At 35.2% G+C, this 21,218-nt stretch overlaps 1 protein-coding gene and 1 long non-coding RNA gene across 15 annotated transcripts; one reads left to right on the top strand and one right to left on the bottom strand.

Moving 5' to 3' along the window:
• The first annotated feature begins 2,966 nt into the window (after window positions 1-2,966).
• Window positions 2,967-6,457, top strand: LOC132636809 (uncharacterized). The gene is made up of 3 exons (XR_009581433.1): window positions 2,967-3,460; window positions 4,366-4,432; window positions 5,393-6,457. It is a non-coding gene; the product is annotated as an uncharacterized LOC132636809 (long non-coding RNA).
• A 193-nt stretch (window positions 6,458-6,650) lies between these two features.
• LOC132636808 (uncharacterized) lies at window positions 6,651-18,930 on the bottom strand. Of its 14 annotated transcripts, none has more exons than XR_009581427.1 (21): window positions 16,085-17,761; window positions 15,710-15,910; window positions 14,784-14,888; window positions 14,595-14,660; window positions 14,344-14,508; window positions 14,018-14,086; window positions 13,796-13,938; window positions 12,471-12,564; window positions 12,289-12,358; window positions 12,090-12,217; window positions 11,913-11,969; window positions 11,105-11,290; window positions 10,909-11,001; window positions 10,748-10,833; window positions 10,611-10,677; window positions 10,468-10,534; window positions 10,228-10,364; window positions 9,682-9,773; window positions 8,970-9,051; window positions 7,458-8,448; window positions 6,651-6,998 (listed from the first exon to the last, which is right to left on the bottom strand). XR_009581427.1 is itself a non-coding variant. In XM_060353834.1 (21 exons), the coding sequence occupies exons 2-21, from the start codon at window positions 17,198-17,200 to the stop codon at window positions 8,278-8,280; spliced, it is 3,195 nt and encodes a 1,064-aa protein (XP_060209817.1). In that variant the 5' UTR covers window positions 17,201-17,265; window positions 18,686-18,930; the 3' UTR covers window positions 7,089-8,277. The 14 variants fall into 14 exon arrangements, 5 of the variants coding, with proteins under 5 accessions (XP_060209817.1, XP_060209816.1, XP_060209818.1 ...); XR_009581425.1 differs by having other exon boundaries at window positions 6,651-7,045; XR_009581423.1 differs by having other exon boundaries at window positions 6,651-7,045; window positions 7,143-8,448.
• Between the last annotated feature and the right edge of the window lie 2,288 nt (window positions 18,931-21,218).

A 21,218-nucleotide genomic window follows, 5' to 3' on the forward strand; every position in this document is an offset into this window, starting at 1 on the left:
GAGAAATGTCAGCTTCACTTGCCTTTTGAAGAGTGAGTACACACATTTAGTTCAGGTGTGTTTTGCAAACTAGATAGTGATAGTTTAAGTAGTTTTCTCAACCTTATGATAGTTTAGGTATGAAACTAAAAAAAAAGTGATAGTTAGGGTGTGTTTTTGACCCTTATCTCTTTGTACTTATTGTAAAAATTGATGTTTAAGTTGGAACTTGTAATAGCTAAATTGCAAATTTGAGAAATCTGTACCTTTATTGTAAATTTTGATGTTTAAATTGTAACTTGCAAATTTGAGAATTCTGTACCTTTATTATAAATTTTGATGCTTAAATTGTAATTTGCAAATTTGAGAATTCTGTACTTTTATTGCAAAATTTGATGGTTAAATTGTATCTTGCAAAAATGGCTATGTGCACACATTTTAAAAAATTAAACACAAACCAGTTTTAAAATACTAATTTTAACTTAATTAACTACTCCCTTCTTTTCAAAATAAGTGTCCACTTAGCCGTTAGCACACCCCTTAAGAAAATACGAACTCCTTGAAAACAATAGGTACTTTAGCTAAATTACCCTAAATTAAAATTTGCATGTTACTAATTAACTTGAATCTGGGATCTGGTCACTTAGCACTTAATAAGGACAAATCTGAAAAAATAAAGTTAATTCCTTCTTGATTATATAAGTGCACACTTATTTTAAACCAAAATAAAAAGGCTAAGTGGACACTTATTATTAGAGGTGCAACATTTGATTTTTCAGTTCGGTTTTACATCGTTCAGCTTTGATTTTTCGGTATTCGATTTCTAAAAAGTACAATAAATTCTGAACTAAAATAAATTTGGTTTGGTTCGGTTATTCGATTGCGTCATATAAGCTAAGTAACATAATCGAATAGTTATATTTGAATGACGAAAAAGAATAGCTACTATAGATGATGAAAATATAGAGAATGAAAAGTAATCATGTCACATCTCTTAAATATATTTTTTTAATTTAGTCAAGTGTAAAACTTTAAAAAAACTATATTTAAAAGTATATAAATACATGTTCATAACTTAAAGATTGAGAATGAGTCATTTTATACTCTAATACAAATAGGCTACGAGTCATTTTATACTCTAATACAAATAAGCTACCAAATAAGAAAGAATGAAAGGGGTAAAACACTCAAGCGGTAAAACACTCAAGCTCCCTTAAGTAATAATTCAATTTTTTTTTTCTAAATTAAAAATCGAACCAAAAAATCAAATTTTCTAATTTCTCAGTCCGAAATCAACTAAAAAATCAAAAACCAATCCAAGTTAAAATTCAATTTAATTTTTCAATTAAACAATGCATACCCCTACTTATTATGAACCGGACGGAGTATCCAAAAAACGTCTATTTGCCAATTTCACCCCATACATGAACTTGGCCCACCAATGGTTTATGTTTCCGATCCCCCGGCCTACTCCAACACTCCCACTTCCCTTCTTCTCCAAGTAACACATCTCTTCTACTAATAGTCAATATATCAGTAAAAGAACCAAAAAAAAAAAAAAGGGTTACAATAGAAAAAATTCAGTGTTTCAAATCATGATGAAACTAAAAAGAGAAGATGTTTGTGCGGCATAGCTCAATTTCCTCATCACCCCATTGTTGTTCACCAAGAAACATCTTAATAGGATGACGAAACTTTTTTCAACATGAAGATTGAGGTTGAAAGGAAAACTCTTTTTCAGTATGTACAAGTTGAAGCCATCCTAGAAGGAACAATCTGCAAGACTATGGTTGATTACGTGTTTCAATTGGGAGACAATTTGAAACTAGAGAAGAAGACACTATACATTGCTTTGCAGTTTATGGACAAATTACTGCTTAAGAGTCAAAGGAAAAACGAAAGATAGCATGCTTGTAGATATCCATAAAGTTAAATGAAACAAAATCTTCGATTCAAAGTCTGATGTCCCATTTCAAGGCATATGACCTTGATGCCAAAAAAAAAAAAAAAAAGTCTTGAAAAACCTAGCTTATGAAATTGGATGGGTCTGGGCAATGCTCAGGCTTTCCTTCCCTATTTCCTTCTCAAATTTGCCAAACATTTCAAAAGGGCAATGCTCAGGCTTTCCTTCCCTATTTCCTTCTCAAATTTGCCAAACATTTCAAAACCAACCATTTCAAAATACAATCCGTTGGATTTGTTTCAGAAAATTTTATTTACTAATGTATAGATTGAGTAGTTTAATTCAAATTCTAAAATATTTCTACTACCATAAGTAGTCAATTTTTTTTATAATGATTTTTTAATTGTTATTTTTTCTACAGGGTTTGTTTGGTATGACGGAAAATGTTTTCCTACTTTCTCTTGTTTGGTTGCACTTAAAATCTTGAAAAATATTTTCCTCAAAGTAGGAGAAAATGTTTTTCATAAAAATTTGAGGAAAAACATTTTTCGAATTACTAAAAACACGCCAACGCATTCCCCAACCCCCTCCCGCCACCCCCACCCCTCCGAATTTTCTCTTCCCTATTTTTTTCTCAAATTTGACATCTATTTCAAAATACAATCCCTTGGATGTTGCTGCATAAACTTTTATTTACTAATATGTAGATGTGAGTAGTTTAATTCGAATTCTAAAATATGTCTACTACCATGACCTGAATCACCAGCTATGAGGATTAGACTTGATACTCAGCTGAGCAGACAAAGCAAGCTGAGAACAAAAGCACGAATGATTTCAATTTAGCAACTTCATGAGAAGGATAGAGGACAATAGCACGGTGAGGGAACTGATAAACAGTAGTGATAGTTATGGCTCAACATGTCTAATAGAAGCTTTTCCATGAAAATTAAGGGGGAGAGTGTTATGTCCCGTATTTTTATACATTGGGACAACCCGGAGTAACTATGATAATTTAAGGCCAAGACCATTCCGGGAATTGAAGTCGGGATTTTTGACCTTTGATTTTTTATTTTTTTATTTTGAGACATAAGTTATTCATGAATTTGTTGGTATGGAACAATTAGGAAAATTTGGGACCAAAAGTGAAAAAAAAAAAAAAGGAAAAAAATTTTGGAAGTTGAAAAAGTCATCCATTTTCCATGGTTGATCGTGTGAGTGGGATGAGGCCCCCACACAATTTTTTTGTGTCAACTTGTAATTGGAACAACACATTAATGTGGGTCAAGGGACCCTTGACCAAGTCTTGCACTACTTAAAAAGATGACCACTAGTGCATTCCATTCATTCTTAACACTTAGACAAAAAAAAAAAAAAAAAAAGCAAGGAGTTGGAGAGCAAGAAGCTCTCGGCCACACCCAAGAAAAATCAAGCCCCATTTCTAGTTCCTCCAAAATTATTTCCTTGATGTAAACCCCCTATTTTGAGGTCTCTAAGTAGCGTGGAGGTGTCGTTGGAGCGATCAACCCATTATTTTTCATCTTTGGAAACCCTAGCCTATTGTGGAATTGAAGAGAAAAGGTAAGATTTGATTATGTTTTACGTGTTATGAAGGTTGTATGCATCTTGTAGTATGTTAAAATGGAGGAAAATCATGAAATAGGGAATGTTGGAAGTAAGTTGTGTGTGTGGTGCTTGAGCCGTGTAAGTATGTGTGTGTTGTGTTGTGTTGTGTTGGAAATTATGAATTAATGCCTAGTTAGTATATTATGATCATTGTAGGGTGAAGGAATGATTGAGAATTATCCATATGTGTATGTTGGTGTGCTAGCCGAAAATGGGTCGCCTTATATGGCAATGAATGAATTAATGTCGCTTAATGTTTTAGTCGTCGTCGTTATGAATTCGATGTTGGAAATGAATGCTTAATGACTCAAATTGATGTTGTAATTGATGCGGCCTGATTTGGAGGTTATAGTATATTTAATGTAATTTGTATGTTTATGAGAATAGCATTGTTAGAATGTGAATTGTGGATGCAAATTATGATTTGATAATGAGGAGTGGGTTAAAGTGAGGTTCTCGGGTTAGGAGCTGTTCTCGGCTAATGTGGAAAATTTTTGGATTGTTGGAAATGTTGTATGAATTGCTTAGAATGTCTTTAAGTATTGTTGGTATGGATTCGGGTTAGTATTTAAATATATAAGCATCGATGTTGGCTTGAAGGTAAGTCGTCGAGTTGAATTTATGAAAGTTGTTGAATGATGTAAAAGAGAGTTACTATTATTATTTTGCCTTTCGAATTGGTTATCAATGTTACTAGGTTGGTTATTGTGGTTGTTGTTGTTGATTTTGAGCGAGATAATTCTCGGGATGGTCTATTTACAGGGGAAGTGCTGCCGAATTTTCTGTAGAATTTAATGATTAGTTGGAAAGAATGGCTTAAGTGCCTTAACTAATGTTTGGTATTCGTTGGCATATTGTAGACCTTGGGGAGCCCGAGGCGTAGATTTGGAGTAGCTTTAGATTGGCTAGCTTGGAAGTGCGTTCGAGGTATGCAAGGCAACTTCCTTTCTTTTTGGCATGTCTTAGTTTTTCATAGGCTAAATTAGAGCCTTAAGGAAATTTCAAATCCGACATCCGAGCATGTTATGATCCGTATGTGTTCTTTGGCATTCTTAGGCATGATTTGATGGAATATGGGTCTTTATGTATTCGAAATAATTGTTCTCCGAACTTTGCACCAAAAGGGTTTCACTTTAAAGAATTCGTAAATCTTGAATGTCATATCTTTCGTATAAATGCTCGGATTGCTCCAACATTTTTATAAAAGTTTGCATTATGTATAATGAGTATGTTTCCATAAGCGGGCCCGACTTGGGTAAATTCCCGTCCGTGGGTCCCGCGACTTCCCTTTATGTAATTCGGGAACTTTTGGAAGGATTAGTATAACTATTATTTCGATTTTCAAATATGACCATTTTGTTTATGTTTGAAGTTATGAAAAACACAAAAAAAAAAAAAAAAAAAAAAAAAAAAAAATTATGCATATGACTACACACGACTCTATTTGTGCATTATGTTATTCCTATCGCCGAGTCCCGGGCCGGTTCTGTTATCGTGCGCATTTTGATATACTCCGGAGTTATGCTGTGATTATGGTTCACCGAGCTACTCGCAAAAGAGGGTCGGGTTCCATCTATATTTGGTGTTATGCTGTGTATGGCGTTATGTTGTGATGTGATATGTGACAGGGATACGGAGATTTGAAATCTTTCTGGTGTTATGCTGTGTTATGGCGCCATCGACAGGCGGGCGACCATATTCTTCTATACCCTATGCATGACTTACATATTTGAAACTAAATAATTTGATAAGATTGGGTTTGTACTTATGTTTGATACTCCTATTGCGTTATGTCTCAGATTTGCTTTCGGTACATTCTGCTTTGCATACTCAGTACATATTTCGTACTGACCCCCTTTCTTCGGGGGCTGCGTTTCATGCCCGCAGGTACAGACGCACAGTTTGGTGATCCCCCAGTGTAGGATACCCCTTTTGCTATTGGAGTGCTCTCCTCCCTTCAGAGCACATCTTTTGGTATACACTTTTGTTCGCTATGTTTGTATATATATTCGTTCACGGGTACGGCGGGGCCCTGTCCCGCCATATGATTCGTTTGGTCTGTTTAGAGGTCTGTCGACTTATTTGTGGGTGCGTGTGCCTACCTCTGTACGGTTGTGTCCATATGATCTCTTTCGTTATGACAGCCTTGTCGGCTCGTACATGTATATGTTGTTCTGTTGGCCCTGTGTGGCCTTTGTGGTATTTGCTGTGTACAGGGTTATTTTGGATAGTCCGAAAAACAAAGGAAACTCTGCCGAAATTTTTTTCTGAAAATCTTATAAATTTGAAACACCGCCTTGTCGGCCTTGCCGGCTTTTCGATATAAGTATATGTATATGTTTGCACTGAAATGTGTCCGATACAATTTGACATAATTTGAGACGGCATATAGTGTTTATGGCCGTATATGCTATTTGGATGTGATCAGATATGGATAGGTATGTCAGGGTGCCCAAGTAGGGCGCCAGTCACGGCCTACGGGGTTGGGTCGTGACAGAGAGCTTCCACTATGAATCATAGAAAATTCAGAAATTGGATAACATAAACAATTCAGAGCAGTTGTAGTAGAACCATCTATTCATAGGTCCACTAATATGAGATTTAAGAACAATATCTGGAAGAATATTGGATTATTGCAATACAGAACAGATAACCAAATCCTGGTGTCAAAAGATAAGAAAAAAAACAACAAGAGAACAACCATTTAATCTGTAATACGTGCATAATAATCAACAATGTAAAGAACAAAATGACTTAAAAAAAATTCTATAAGGGTCATTCTCCCAAAAACTCCTGAAACATTATACATCTGTCTAATAGGTTGTCTCACACACCATAATTTTCCGTGCTCCTATTTCTGTTTTGAAGCAAAGATCAGCTGGAGTAGTCGTATCATTCACGCTTTACACAGAGAACAAAGGGAAGGTTCCACCTTTAGCTTGCAGATTTTCACTACGTTGCAACACATATATTTACATGAGAAAATTGAGCATGGATTAACTTTTTTCATCTACATGAACATTTATGTACCAACAAGAAATTGATAGGAGGGGAAGGCTAAAAAATCCTTAATGTCTGACTCATTTTGAACACACTAACTAAACTTCAAGAATTGCGAGAAGCTAGTCTAACTTCAAGCTATTCGTGCGGCATAAAAGAGTTGTCCACATTAAGAACTAATGGTTTTCTACAGTTCATCATATTTGCAATGGCCAGTACATATATTGAATTCATTGCTACCCCCTGTAACATTTTTTTGGCTTCAATCAAGTCAGCTTTTGTTGGCAGGCAGTTCAACCAAGCTGGAAAGAGAATTATTGGGAAATTACATTGGAGGAATATCAACCGTCAAAATGTTTGATCCAACAATAATTACAGTAGTAGTAGTTTCATTGAATTGGTTAAAAGTTAGCAACTTCTTCAAGTGATAGAATGGATTTCAGTTCCATCTCCAGCTGAGATAAAAGATACGACCATGCTGATTCCACAGTGTCTGGTGGTAGTGTTGTTTATGATTAGATATTTGTCAGCTATAGAGACCTGACAGTCAAATCTATACTTCAAACACATTGACACAAACAAGAAATACAAACAACGCAATTTATAGAATTTCATGAGATTTTAATGCTTTCATTACAACGACTATTGCTCAGTCCCAAACAAGTTGGGATCGGCTATATGAATCCCACTTCTTCATTTAAGCTCATTTCATATCCTCATCATACTTTCCTTACAAGAATAAGTAAAAGAATCACAGTGGCAAAATCTTCATATCCATCACAAATGAACAACTCAATCTAGCATCTAATAGTTTTGATTTCACACTGACCTCTGCAAAAACTGAAATACTTTTGTAAGGCATTGATAGTTGGGACCTAAAAGTTCTCTGTCAAACCTACAAGTGAGAAAATTTGATAAAAAGCCATTTGACTGCAAGTTGAATTTACGGTACCTGATACGGTGAAAGTCTTCTTTTACGGACCGTATATGGAATGTAAGCCCGCCTGTGTACCGTAAGTCTTATCCAGTGAGGGAAGTGGTGAACCCCCTACTTAGAGTACGGTCCGTATGTCAACTGTAGGTGGCTTCAGCTGCTGCAATTTTTTGATTCTTTTTTCGAGGAAATTTGAGCTGAAAATCTGATTTTGTGATTTCCTTGGACCCACTTCACTTAGTATTTACCCATTTTGGACATAAAAACACCTGTCCCAAACTTGGATCAAACTTGTACCTTTTCTATCTTCTTCTTCAACAAGATATGAAGGACACTAAGAACATTATGAACATTCAAATTTTGAACTTCTTCAAATCCAGTCAAAATGGTCCCAAACTCAGATTTAACTTTTTCTCAAGTCAGAGAACAAAGCCCAATACAAACTGGAACCAAACAACTACCAAATCTCAAGACCCAATTTCAAGTTCTTCAACCCAGCGATGTTAAGAATCTTCAAATTAAGCCTAAATGACTTGAAATTTCGGATGTAGACTTCTTCTACAATTTCTGAAGTACAACAGTAAAGTATCCGACCAGGAATTGATTTTTGCTGAATGCTACATTTCATCAGCTTCATATTAGTAAGTCAAGAATGACTACACTGCTAAATGTATTTGCCACATTCAAAATACAAACTCTAACACGATAAATGTGGCTGTACACTGCTAAATGTATTACTGATCTTCTTGTCCTTTTTCCACCTTCAGCAATTTCGCATCAAAATGTTTGACTCCCACAAGTTCACAATATTAGTAACTTCATTGCATCGATTGAAATGTTAATCCTCAGGTGATACAATGGATTCCAACTTCATCTCCTGTTGAGGCAATAACAAGGACTGTGCCGACTCCCACGTGGCTGGTGGAAGTGTGTGCTGAAAATGCCTCAAAAGATTAGTCATACGTTTTGCAGTGTCTTCTGTGGCAAGAACCTCTCCAGCACATAGAACCTACAAAAGAAGCAACTCTCAGTTACTGGATAGCTCCAGATATATAAAGATTACTTTGATAAAAAGGCCACATATATTATGAGACAATCATGTTGGTAGATCAATAAGCTATCTAAATGGAATTTGAGATAAAAAGGCAAGGTTCAGTTAATCACCGAATTAACATTTTTCGATTCAAGATATTTGTAAAGTATTTCTACGTGGTTGCATTTTTTAACTTTGTTTGTTGAGATAGCATGCCTGATTGTCAAATGATTTATAAGAAGAAAAATACAGATAGCAAAAGTAAAAAATGCAAAAACACTTTTCTGTAAATCCTTGAGATTTCTATGTTTTTACAACAACATACCCAGTGTAATCCCACAAGTGAGATCTGGGGAGGATAGATTGTACACAGACCTTACCCCTGCCTCAGGAGGTATAGATTTCTATGTTTTTCTTAATATAAATATAAGAATCAATGCGAGAAATTTTTATATATTAATCTAGCTAGCATATACAGGTTCTAATTTCAAACTAACCTCTATGAAAACTGAAACAACTTTTGGAAGGTATTGATAGTTGGGACCCAAAAGTTCTCTGTATGACCTGCGAGTGAGAAATCTGGTAAACAGTAAAGACTAAATATGCATGAATATATGAGACCTAGATAAACCAGTAACAAACACATATTAGAGTTTGCAAAACTTCACGTTAACATTTAAGTTGCTAATTGAAAACCAGCAACAAGATGATTTGTGTCAAGTCATATCCCCGCTAGCGCCACATCAGAGAAGTCAATAATTCATCTGCATTAAATGGTCTCACCATCTAATGGAATTTTGCCGTACCAAATTTATCAAAGCTGTTTTAGCTGCGCTATCATTAACTTGTAAAGTAGTTACAGCAATATTAATATATTGCTTCATACATTTTGTTTGGAAGATGTGTTTTGTTTAGTTCTCCCAAATATCTGAAATTACAAAATTCATGTAGCACACATACATTCTTCCATTAAGAACAACTACGATTTTATCAATAGAAAACATTTCTAATCATATGTTTTCGTTTGCAATGTTCTCTTTTATGGTTTTACGACGACTTAAATCAATAAGCAAATATAATAGCACTAATGCAATTATTAAGAACGGGATCTCATTGTTACCCTGTAACCATCCATAATGACCAATGCCAGGGTAACAAAACCAATTCAAAGCAAATGAGGATAAAGATGAGAGCAAACCAATCCAGTACCTTTCGATCATTGAACACAACTGTTTATGAACATCTTTTGCTTCTTCCAAGTCCGCTTTTATAGGCAGGCAATTCAACCAAGCTGGAATAGCCTACCAAATGACTTGGAATAAGAATTATGAGGAAACTATAAGCAGAATAGACTATAATATAATTAATCAAATTAAGTCACTTATAGAAAAGTCCTCACTAGCTTAACTAAAACATCTTTTGACTCAGGATAAAGCAAATAAATAAACAACAAAGGAATTATAGGAAACTATTGTAGATCTCTATATGCATGATTAAACAAGCATCAGACGACTATATTCGTACGTTAGTCTTTTTGGCAACTGTTTTTGTGGATGTCCAGTGACTTACTGACTTTAGATTTTAAAATCTCTGTACATTAGTACTGCAAAAAAATAATGTGATCCAAACATTTCTCAAATTATTTAACGCATGCAGGGAAGTACCCAAAATTTTGGCTGCAATTTTGGAATGCCAACTCAAAGCATATTTATGAATTGAAGGTATAAGAATTCATAAACAAATAGAAGAACATACCTCGGCTGAGTCGAAACTTTCCCAATGGAACTGACATATCTTACCAAGTGCAGAAACAGCATTATCATATGCTCTTTCATTCTCATGTTCACGAGCACGTAAGTGCATTATCACTACATTGATCCTTGACAGAGCCGCTGGTTCAGTTCACAAGGTTAAGTAAATACCAAAAACATATCACTTCTTGTCCCCTTCTCCATGATGAAAAGAGTCTCAATATCACATTCAACAATATCATACCTCCAACAAAAGGTTTGAAAGAAGAACGACCATGTTCGGCCCAAAGCCCAAGTCCATAAAGAGCAGCCTGAACACGACATCAGCATAAGCACAAATAGTGAATGCAACTTGACTTAAAGCTATTACCACTAAGATGTACAAACCTGTCTAACATCCGGGTCTTCGTCATTGCTCGCATCCAAAATTAAAGGAAGACCTGAATCATAGTACCTATTTACAGGAAATAACAATCAAATTTGGGAACCCATTTAGGAAAACCCATACAACTATATAGACCTACTTTAGAGCTGCTTCAGGGCACTCCTCCATAAGATTATCAAAGATACAAATAGATGAGCTTCTCTCAGTAGTTGTTTTCTCCTTGGCCTTCATAAAAGCAAGAAAAAATTAATATAATGAAAAACAAACTAGAAGGTGAAGATTATATCGGTTATAACTTACCCACATAGGTAATAAATATGATGACAACACATCAAGGAAAGGCAAGAAAGAAGACTTGAAAGTTCTGATCAATGTGCGCAATATATAGCGGGCCTAATAAAAAGGATAGAATGATTGGCTAATAAGAGCAGATTCAAAGTGAAATGCTTGTAGAAAGACAATATGGTGTGCTTCTGCATTCTTATATAGAACATACATTCTCGAAAACTTTTTCTTCTTGCTCGCTTTCTCCTGTCAACAATTCAGCTTCCTCAGCATCGAAATCTTCCATTTTCTCTCTCTCTTTGAGTTCTTGTTTTCTACTTGAACTGTCTGTAATGACATGCTTTATCTCATCCACGATGCTACGAGCCTGTCCTTCAGTGAGAAGTGATTCACAAATCTGAAAGAAGACACAAAAGGATCATAATAACAGAAATATTTCTTTGTCATTCTAACTTACTTGCTGCCGCTTTTGTTGTTCCTTGTTTTGACACTATTAATGAAACATTATTAATAATAGCCGTAACTTATCTTAAAATGGATTTGCTGAAAGGAAGTTTTTGTCTATGGAGCCAAGCTAATACAAAGTTAATAAGCTGTTTGTCAGACTCGCCAGTCTTGCCTAGTCATGTCAAGAAAACTTTGGTTACTGTGCTATCTATAGTAAATTTAATTCCACACGCAAATTTTAAGCATTTTATTGGTTTAACCATGTTTTAGTTTGTAGGTATAAATTAGGCAATGCAAGTGATTGCTCTTTGTACGCTTCTCCTCTGTATAAGAGCTGTACTTAGCTTTATTCTGCTACTAGCAGAATATAACTGATATGAGTTTGGACGAATGTTGTGTTTAGATCTCTAGTGAAGGAAAAGAAATAGGGTCATAGATTTAGAGTGACCTTAAAAGTAGGAATTATTTACTCTGTGGGAATGTAAAGGCCAAAATGTTGATCATATATAAAAAGTTCAACCTGCAAACTTGGATCAACAAGATTAAAGAAACCATCTTAAACATAAACCAACCTGCAGACAACCATTCAATTCTCTCAACATGACTACACACATTTCTGTCTCAAACTCCTGCATGAGATAACATATCAATTATCACTTTCTCATTATCCAAATGCACCGAACATAAGCGTTCTCCCGACCAAAAAAGGAATAAAAATAAACAACAGAGGTATTGATGTTATGAACAACCTTATGCAAAGCTTCAACCAAAGCCAGTATTATATGGTTTGACAACTTCGTGAAATACGACTCACTTTCCTCTTGAGCAACCCCTTTCTCAACAGCCAGTTTAGCAGAACACAACAGGAAGTGTAGGCCTTAAACAGCAAAAAATATTAAATTGCATCAACAACTGGAAAAGAATACATGAAATCATGACAATTCTCACCTTCAACAGCAGATTCCCTGACAAGTCTGTGGGTATAGAATTTCTGAAGCGGAACAAGGATTGAAACAGCCTGTTTCATACATTAAGTTTCATACATTAAGCCTTTGGTATCGCTTGTTTAATTTGACTTCTCTCGAAAGCACATAGAAAAAGAAAACACGCAGGTGATCATTCACGCCAACCTGGGAAATCCATGGGTAAAAGTTTTCCTTCAATGTTTCAGCATACCAACATAGCAATCTACAGGCTTTAGCTTTCATCTCTAGTGTCTCTTTACTGCAAGATTTGAAGCTTAAGTAAGATTTATTGTACTAGAAATCAATCATATCCAATAGAAGTAATTATTTAATTAACTACACATCTTAAGAAACAAATACAGAGTTTTTGAGTAAGGCAGAAACAAGTGCTCCTAAAGATGTGGTGACTGCACATCTGTAGAAGAATTTGATTATATTTAATGAATGAGAAAACAAAACAGAGTATATTCAAAGAGAAGATTAAATGAAAAATAGTGACACATAGGCTTTTGCTAATCTATTTTCAAATGTAACAATTAATTCCTCGTTATGAACAATACTCTACATCTTTTTATATTACTTGTTGACCGCGTGCGCTTGTGTTTCTGTTGGAGACGAATATATATATCAAATTACAGTACCAAAACTGAAATTCTTGGTACCACAATTTCAGTAAAACAGTAGTTGGTATTGCATTTTTAAAAAGTTGGGTATCCTATAGAGTATTCGGTATAATAAACAAATACCAAAATATTTTATTACATATATAATCAATATTATTATATTATTTTATAGATAATAACAATTTTTTAATCTATATATAAGCTAATCAAAGGACTAAAATCCTAAGTTTAATAGATTAGAGAATATTAAAGACTTATGATATATAATTATATATTCATTTAGAACTAATAAATATTTATAAATTAAGCTAATAAAACAGTACTAGTACAAATTATATCTCATTTAGTGCCATTTTGAAAATTTCTGCAGCATTTGTTTCAGACATCCAACTTAATCTTGCGTATTTCATTTTTCTATCGTTGTATTTGACCAGTGGTTCGAAGTACATGTTTTTAGCTACATTCTGCCACATATTTTGTTATTTTTTCTTGTGTTTAAGTTAATTTCTTTCACTTTATCTGCAATCCTCACCTTTTGAACTAGCTTTTAGAGTTAAGTTAGGCCGAAGGTCCATTTTCTTATCATAGCTCAACACCTATAGCATGTGTAACCCGATTTTGGATTTCAACCTTGGACTTTAACACAGATAGACATTCGTGAAAATGGACTAGTCAAAAGTTGGCTCTGATAGTATTTGGAAGAATTTGAGCATCCAAATGAAAACCTTAAATTACAATATTTATAAAAGACTTTGGATGCCTTTTATACCCAATGTAGGTCAACTATATAACTGAATAAAAGAAGAAGAAATTCAAATAAACTTCACAAATTACTGAAAAAGTCAAACCACAATGATAAAAGCTTACCTATTAGCATCTACTTTATAGTTTTCATTGTACTGCTCCATAGAGATGGTATTAAGTTGAGCACATTGAAGTAAGAAGGGCATGACTACATTCATATAGGGAAGAAAATCCTTTCCCATGCACTCGCAAATTCTACAACATGCCTGAGATGAAATAAAGAAAATAAAGAGAGGCCCATATAGAAAGCAATTATGATCTTAAAATCAAGTGATTAACACATACATGTAGCAGGTATTTGGTAGTAGTAGGATCATCCACCTTCGCTTGTAATGACATAAGCATTTCCATAACCTTTAATGAGAACAACAACGAAAAAAAGGGGCAGATAAATGAAAAGTAAGCTCACACCAGTGAAAGAAAATGGCAAGAGAAGCGAAAAGGAAGGAAACCAAAATGGAATTGGTATGAGGAAAGATATCCCTGTCATTATCTTGCTGCAAAATATGGTTTGAGTATGGGAAACCTATTTTGTAATAAAACAAAACCAAGCCATGTTTACAGAACTAAAGATGTACTGGAACCACCGGGCATAACTATTATTAGAAGACCTGCTTTTCGTCATCTCTAAATTTCTCTTTGCCAACAGCCATCACAACACAGCTTATGCACTCCATTGCACATGAAAGAACAATGAGATTAGATTGAAAATCTGCGTTTCTCAGGAGAGTTTTCAAGTGTGGCATAACAGCATCATAGCAGGTTCGGAAGTGCCCCTGTTGGCGTATAATATATTAGCCTTCATGATTTCATAATATAGGTACAAATATAATTGACTTTAAGAAAATGCACCAGTTAATACCTCAACAGATCCAGATATAAAAGCCAATGCTTTTAATGCTTCTTGTTGGACAATTTGTTTACCATTCTGCATTTCAACAAACAAAAAAGCAAAAAAAAAACAAAAAAAAAACAAAAAAAAAATTAGTCTCTTGCACACTTGTCAGTAGTGAAATACCTCTTTAATTTGGTGGCCTCTATATTTGCACACCTTTAGATGTACAAGCAGTTTGTTAACTAATCCATCTAGACGATGTATCAAAGTTTCTGGCTTGCCGGGCACTCGGAAGTGGCAGAGAGCTGCTGCGGCATGTGCCTATGAAAATGCCAAAGAGTAAAAGAAGAAATTAGTTGGCATCAGCAACTGAATGGAGAAGTAGGCTTATGAATTTTTTTCCAAACTTTAAGGGTACAGTTTAGATACCTCCCTGACGTTTAGTAATAAGTAGTTCCTCTATAATCTCATATGTTATAATCGTTCTACGTTCTAGTAAGTCAGCAAGAGAGCTCTTATTGCAACCAAAACAAAGTCATTAAATAAATTCTTCCAAAAGCACACTGCTGAAGCCAATAAGTAAATAGAATTATAACATAATTGCACATAATTCTAGAAGGGATGTTACAGAACACACCCTTAATGGCCTCATGTTGCAGAAAAGCAAAACTGAGTGTTGAGAACCAATTGGCACCAAGCGTTATGACTAAGCAAATGAAGCCACAAGGCTTACCGGAGTATCTCAAAGATCACATCAATATGAAGCATAATGCAATAAGTTGAGTGACAAGATAGAGAGCTAACTCCCCAGGTAGCAATGCTTAGGTTAATGTGGTTTTGTGTTAAGCCCAAAAATCTTAGGAATCAGATATACTAGAATATACAGAGAAAACTAATCGATTATTATTCTCTTTGTCGATAAAAGAACAATTTTAAAATAATAATAAAAAAGAATAAACTGGTATTCCATTAAAGATATTCAATTGTATCGTATAACAAACCCCTTGTAAAGGCACATTTAAAATAAAAACTGTTGCTGGTTGTTTCATGTATCAATGATAATCTGATCTTGTTTTAGCTTGCAATTGTTTTTTTGGGAAACATGCAGCATCCATAGACGGTAGATATCACATAGAACAAACCTGCACTCGTGGATGAAAATCATCCATTGCTGCAGCTAATGCAAGAAGTACTTGGTTATGGTATTTTTCTTGCAAATGTGGGGAGAAGTCAACCAACAACCGGCAAACTGCATAGCAAGCTGCACATTTAACTCGAGGATGAGGATCTTGGAAACAATTGAGAACCATAGCCATCACCTGGTCCAAGTTCTTAATCATCACCTATAAGAGGAAAGAAGCCATTAATTCAAGGTAATAATCACCTGAAGCAATGAACACAGTGTCATTTAAGCAGTTTGCTAGCAAATGCGCCTCTTAAATGCTACGAGTTGAAATAATATGCGTTTTAACCAAACCATAGCCCAAATTAATCCGCTAGTAAGACAATTGTTGTACCTTTGAGCAACCTTCAGCAATCTGACCAAGTGCAATGAGAGCTGCATGGCGCTTCTCCCATTCTGGCGCAGCCGAGTAAGCAGACAGTTGCTCTATGGCAACATGAGCAATAGACTTACCTCCTAATGCAAGAGAAAACCGGTCTAAACACTTCTTACCCTTAGAGTAGTAACTTGTTGCTCCTGTATCATCAGACGCGTCAAGAGCACTATGCCAAGCAGGGTCATCCTTAATATATAGTAATAACTTCAATAACATAGCGAAACATCTGCTAATAAACAAGGGCACCCTCTTAATCATGCCTGGGGCCCTATTCTTCGCCTCAACCAAAGTCATCAAGAACTCAACTGCCAAGTTCGTTGTCTCCTCTTTCAAACCCTTGTCCTCTGCTATATCGAACATGGTGGCTACAACATCCACTAGCTGCCTTCTGAAGAACCTAGGCTCATTCTTGGCCAACTCTATAAAAAGTGCCAGGGGTTGCTCGTCTGCAACCTGATCCTCCTCGCCTTTGCTCAGATATGCATCAGTCAACGTCTTCATCATCCCTGGCAACAAATCCTCAAAGCGCTCCTTTTCATTTGAACTTGACATACGCTGAATGAATCTGATCACAGCCTTCATGGCTACGATCCTCACATTTAGATCAACGGTATCATCATTCAGTGTATTACGGAATAGTGAATGCAAAGTCTTTGCAGAAGGCAAGAATGGCAAAAGTTCAGGCCAGCTGTTGTCTGGGAGAAGTGAAGCAGCCAGCCTGTAAATGGTATAACGGTGCACTTTGCTGATGAATTGTGATTCTTCAAAATTGTTGATAGGATTAAGAAGAAAAGATTTGATGGCAGATTGAGTGGAGGTGCTTAGATTGCGCCAAGTGCATAAGTCATCATCAACCTTAAGCAACCTGGAAAGGAGGTAAGCCCACTTCTCAAGAGAATGCATGTCGTCATGGGAAGAGCTGAGAAAGCTAACACTTTTAAGAGCAAGGGCGTCGAGATCATTCTGCTTCATCATGTCCAACATGGACTCATCCTCCGATCGTTCCTCCATTAGATCGGAGAGAAAGGTTTCAAAGTCAGTGCCTGGAACCGCCTTCATCATCTCACTATCCATTACTGTACAGTAGTATTGAGAGAGATGACTATGGAGTTAACGAGAATGGCTTTCTCTTATGCTAACTGAAGATTGAAAGAAATCAGTTAGAAGGTCAAATTCTCTATGAACCTGGCCAAGCGCTCTCTGCTGGTTTAAATAGTGAAAATCACAAAGAGAGCAAATTCTTTTCAAAATGCAAGGCGTAAATTAATAAATTGATTAGAAAAAAGACTTCATCATGGCCTATGTTGCTCGGACTAGGGTGTGGGGTCGGATACGGGTACGGATCTAGAGGTCGGATTCGTCATGATCTAAATTTTAAGATTCGCGGGTAAGAATCCCAATACGGATACGGGTGCCGGGATTCGACAAAAAATAATATAAAATTCTAAAAATAGAGTTATAAAACCTAAATTATGAGATATTATGTGGAAAACTTGAGGAGAAAATATTGATCAAGAATACCGAAAAGAGATAAAAGGAAAAGGAGTGACATATACAAATTGTTCCATTTTCTTCAATTTCATCATAGCTTTTGTTTTGATTACATAAATCATTGAATCTGTCCGAAATTTCTCCCTCGATTTTGATCAAAGTACTCAAAATTGGTTGACTAGATTGAGTACGAATCCCACACCCACACCCATATCGTGTCGACACGGGTGTGATACTGAAAGTGAAGATTCCAAGCAACATAGATCATGGCCGTCCAATGCAAATGGTTGGAAAAATAAGAATAAAATTAGTTGTTGCAAGTGAACTAAAATATAAGTATGTACTTCTAAAGTCTTGATTATGACAAACAATAATTCAGCAATAACAAATATTTTTTCTACACTCTTTTTGACTTGGTTAGACTCTTTGGAAACGTGTTAGTTAAAATGTTCAACTTTCTCCCAATTTTTTTTGTCTCTACTTTACTCACACATCAAAGCGGGGATGAAAAAGAAGTTCACAATCTTTTTTAATTATATTTTTTCCTCTTTCAATTTTCTTTCTTATCTCCTACTTTTTCCTTTCCCCCCAAAATAAATATAAAAGGGAGAAAAAACAAAAAAGGTTGGAAGGTGTCGATTATGGTAGGACTGATTATGAATAGACAAATAGGTGTTATATGGGTGCCTAATTAGTCCCTTTGTTTCAATTTAGTCTGTTCTAAAAATAATGTCAAACTTTCTATAGTTAACTCTATCAATTTACAACCACACAAGCACGATGTCATATAAAATAAGGAGGGAGGGAGTATATTATTAGGACACTAATTCCTCTGGTTCTAAATAAATAGTGTTTGACTTTTTATTTTGTTTCAACATAAGTGGTGGTGCAGTATGATTTCAAAAAGAAATTAATATTATTCTTCCAATATTTCTCTTATTTACAAGTAAATAATTTTTTTTTAAAATATTTAATTAGAGATAAGTTAATAAAAACACTCCTAATATTTCATGAGTGAGCACTTTTAAGCTAAAAATATCACTTATTATGTAAGTGTGAAGAGCATACCTTTGAATCTTTGATGTTTGACTGAGTCAACTTTAGGTCAAATAAACGAGTCAAATATTTTCTCAATAAGATGGTGGGCATAGCACGAGATTCGATTTTTGTAGACATTTTGCTTGATGAAGTTGAAGATTAACTCAACATGGGATAGTTATTCGTTTGAAAGAGACATTAAACGGGTAATTAGAGTTACGAATTGTGCTTCACACAGATTAAGAGAAGTTAAAGAAGGGTGTGTCGGCGCAAATTTGAGAAGTGGCAGTAACTATAAGGTTTTGGATTTTGTAAGGTTAAAGGAGTAATGGTCAAAAATGTCCTTTTAAGTGTACGAAATTCCTCAAATTTGCCCTTCATTAATAGTTTGGGTTTGGACAATTTTTACCCTTTTCAGATAATTATATAAGGCACGAATCACATCTACAAACAAAATAAAAGACTAAAATTAGCTACTATCCATCGCTAATTTGCTCGTAGTCAACAAATTTGTGTGATAATCTGCTAATCCGTTGATAATTAGTGTTAGCTATCGATTTTATTGTTTAACTACAGAATTTGTTCGTGATTGATTCCTTTTTCTTAGCAGTTATAGTGAATGCAACTTAATTTATAAGTCATTATTACGGATTGTTATTTTCCGATTTATGTATGTGCTTTATAAGTCGCACTAAAATGTGATTATAAGTCTTTTTTTGTGTTTGGTACCCGTATTGGAGTCTGACTATATCTGAATTCCCACCAGTAAGTCCCACATTATGGAAAAGTGCTTCCTAACTAAGGTGACTCCATACCATGGAGACTCGAATCCGAAATTTCTGGTTAAGGATGTAGAAGAGTACTTGTCACTCCACCACAATTCATAGGGGTAAGTCACTCTTGCAGTCTCGCTAAATGCAATTTACAAGTGCATTTGGTAAATGCAATTTTTTGGGGGAATTTTACTTGGGGTAGAAACATATAAGTTGTCACACCCCGAACCATGGTCTGAGCGTAACACGGTGCCTTGTTGCATGTGATCGAGCGAATCACATGGCTTTTATGTAGAAAACTTGAGAAAAAAATATTGATCAACAGGAGAATTCCGAAAAGAGATAAAAGGAAAAGGAGTGACATAGAAATTTCTATATACAAATTATTCCATTTTCTTCAATTTCACCGTAGCTTTTGGTTTGATTACATAAATCATTGAACCTGTCCGAAATTTCTCCCTCGATTTTGGTCAAAGTACCCAAAATTAGTTGACTAGATTGGGTACGAATCCCACACCCACACTCATATCTTATCGACACGGGTGCGGCACCGAAAGTGAAGAGTCCGAGCAACATACATCATGGCCGACCAATGTGAATGGAAAAGTTAGAATAAAACTAGTTGTTGCATGTGAACTAAAATACAAGTATGTACTTCTAAAGTCTTGATTATGACAAACAAGTCAACAACAACAAATATTTTTTCTACACTCTTTTTGAGACGCTTACTCTTTGGAAAACGTGTTAGTTAAAATGTTCAACTTTCTCCCAAATTTTTTTGTCTCTGCTTTACTCACACATTAAAAGTGGTAATGAAAAAGAAATTCACATTCTTTTTTAATTATATTTTTCCTCTCTTCAATTTTCTTTCTTATCTCCTACTTTTTCCTTTCCCCCCAAATAAATATGAAAGGAAGAAAAAAGAAAAAAGTAGGAAGGTGTTAGATTATGGTAGGGTTGATTATGAATAGACAATTAGGTGTTATATGGGTGTCAAAGTATTATATTATTTTGACACTATAAAGAATAATAATGTCACATAGCTTCTTGAAAATCGATTTCGATTCTTCACATTGTATACAAGTAAGGAGCATACCTTTGATGTTTTACTGAGTTGTTGACTGAGCATACCTCCAACACACCTCATCTTCACATCGATGCCCATGGTCCCCATCCCAGCACCCCTACCCCCACTCCACCTACCGTAGTATTTTCTTGGAAAATGTAGTTTAGCAAAAGAGGATAATTTTATTTTGTCAAGAGTTACATGTATTTATGCAAATGAAGAGGGTCTATCAAAGAAAAGAAAATATTCTACATATCACCTATGATTCCTACAGATCTCTCATATGATTTAGCTAGTTATATAAGGTAATATAATATATTTACAATCATATAATATATTTAAAATCTTCCAACAATATTTTGCAACACTCTCCCTCAAGCTGGAGCATTTATATTGATCATGCCCAGCTTGTTACACAAACAACTAACTCGAGCACCATTCGATGCCTTTGTGCACAAATCAGCTAGTTGCTCCCCGGTCTTCACATAGTTTGTGGAAATCAAGTTTTCTTGAATCTTTGCACTGATAAAATGACAGTCCACCTCGATGTGCTTAGTTCTTTCACGATACACTGGATTCGAGGCGATATGAAGGGCAGCTTGATTATCACACCAAAGTTTTGCTGGTGTAGGATACTTCAACCCAACTTCACTTAAAAGGTGATGTATCCATATAATCTTACATGTGGATTGTGCCATAACTCTATACTCAGATTCTGCACTGG

Source organism: Lycium barbarum, chromosome 4, assembly GCF_019175385.1.
Source record: "Lycium barbarum isolate Lr01 chromosome 4, ASM1917538v2, whole genome shotgun sequence".
Lineage (NCBI taxonomy): Eukaryota > Viridiplantae > Streptophyta > Magnoliopsida > Solanales > Solanaceae > Lycium > Lycium barbarum.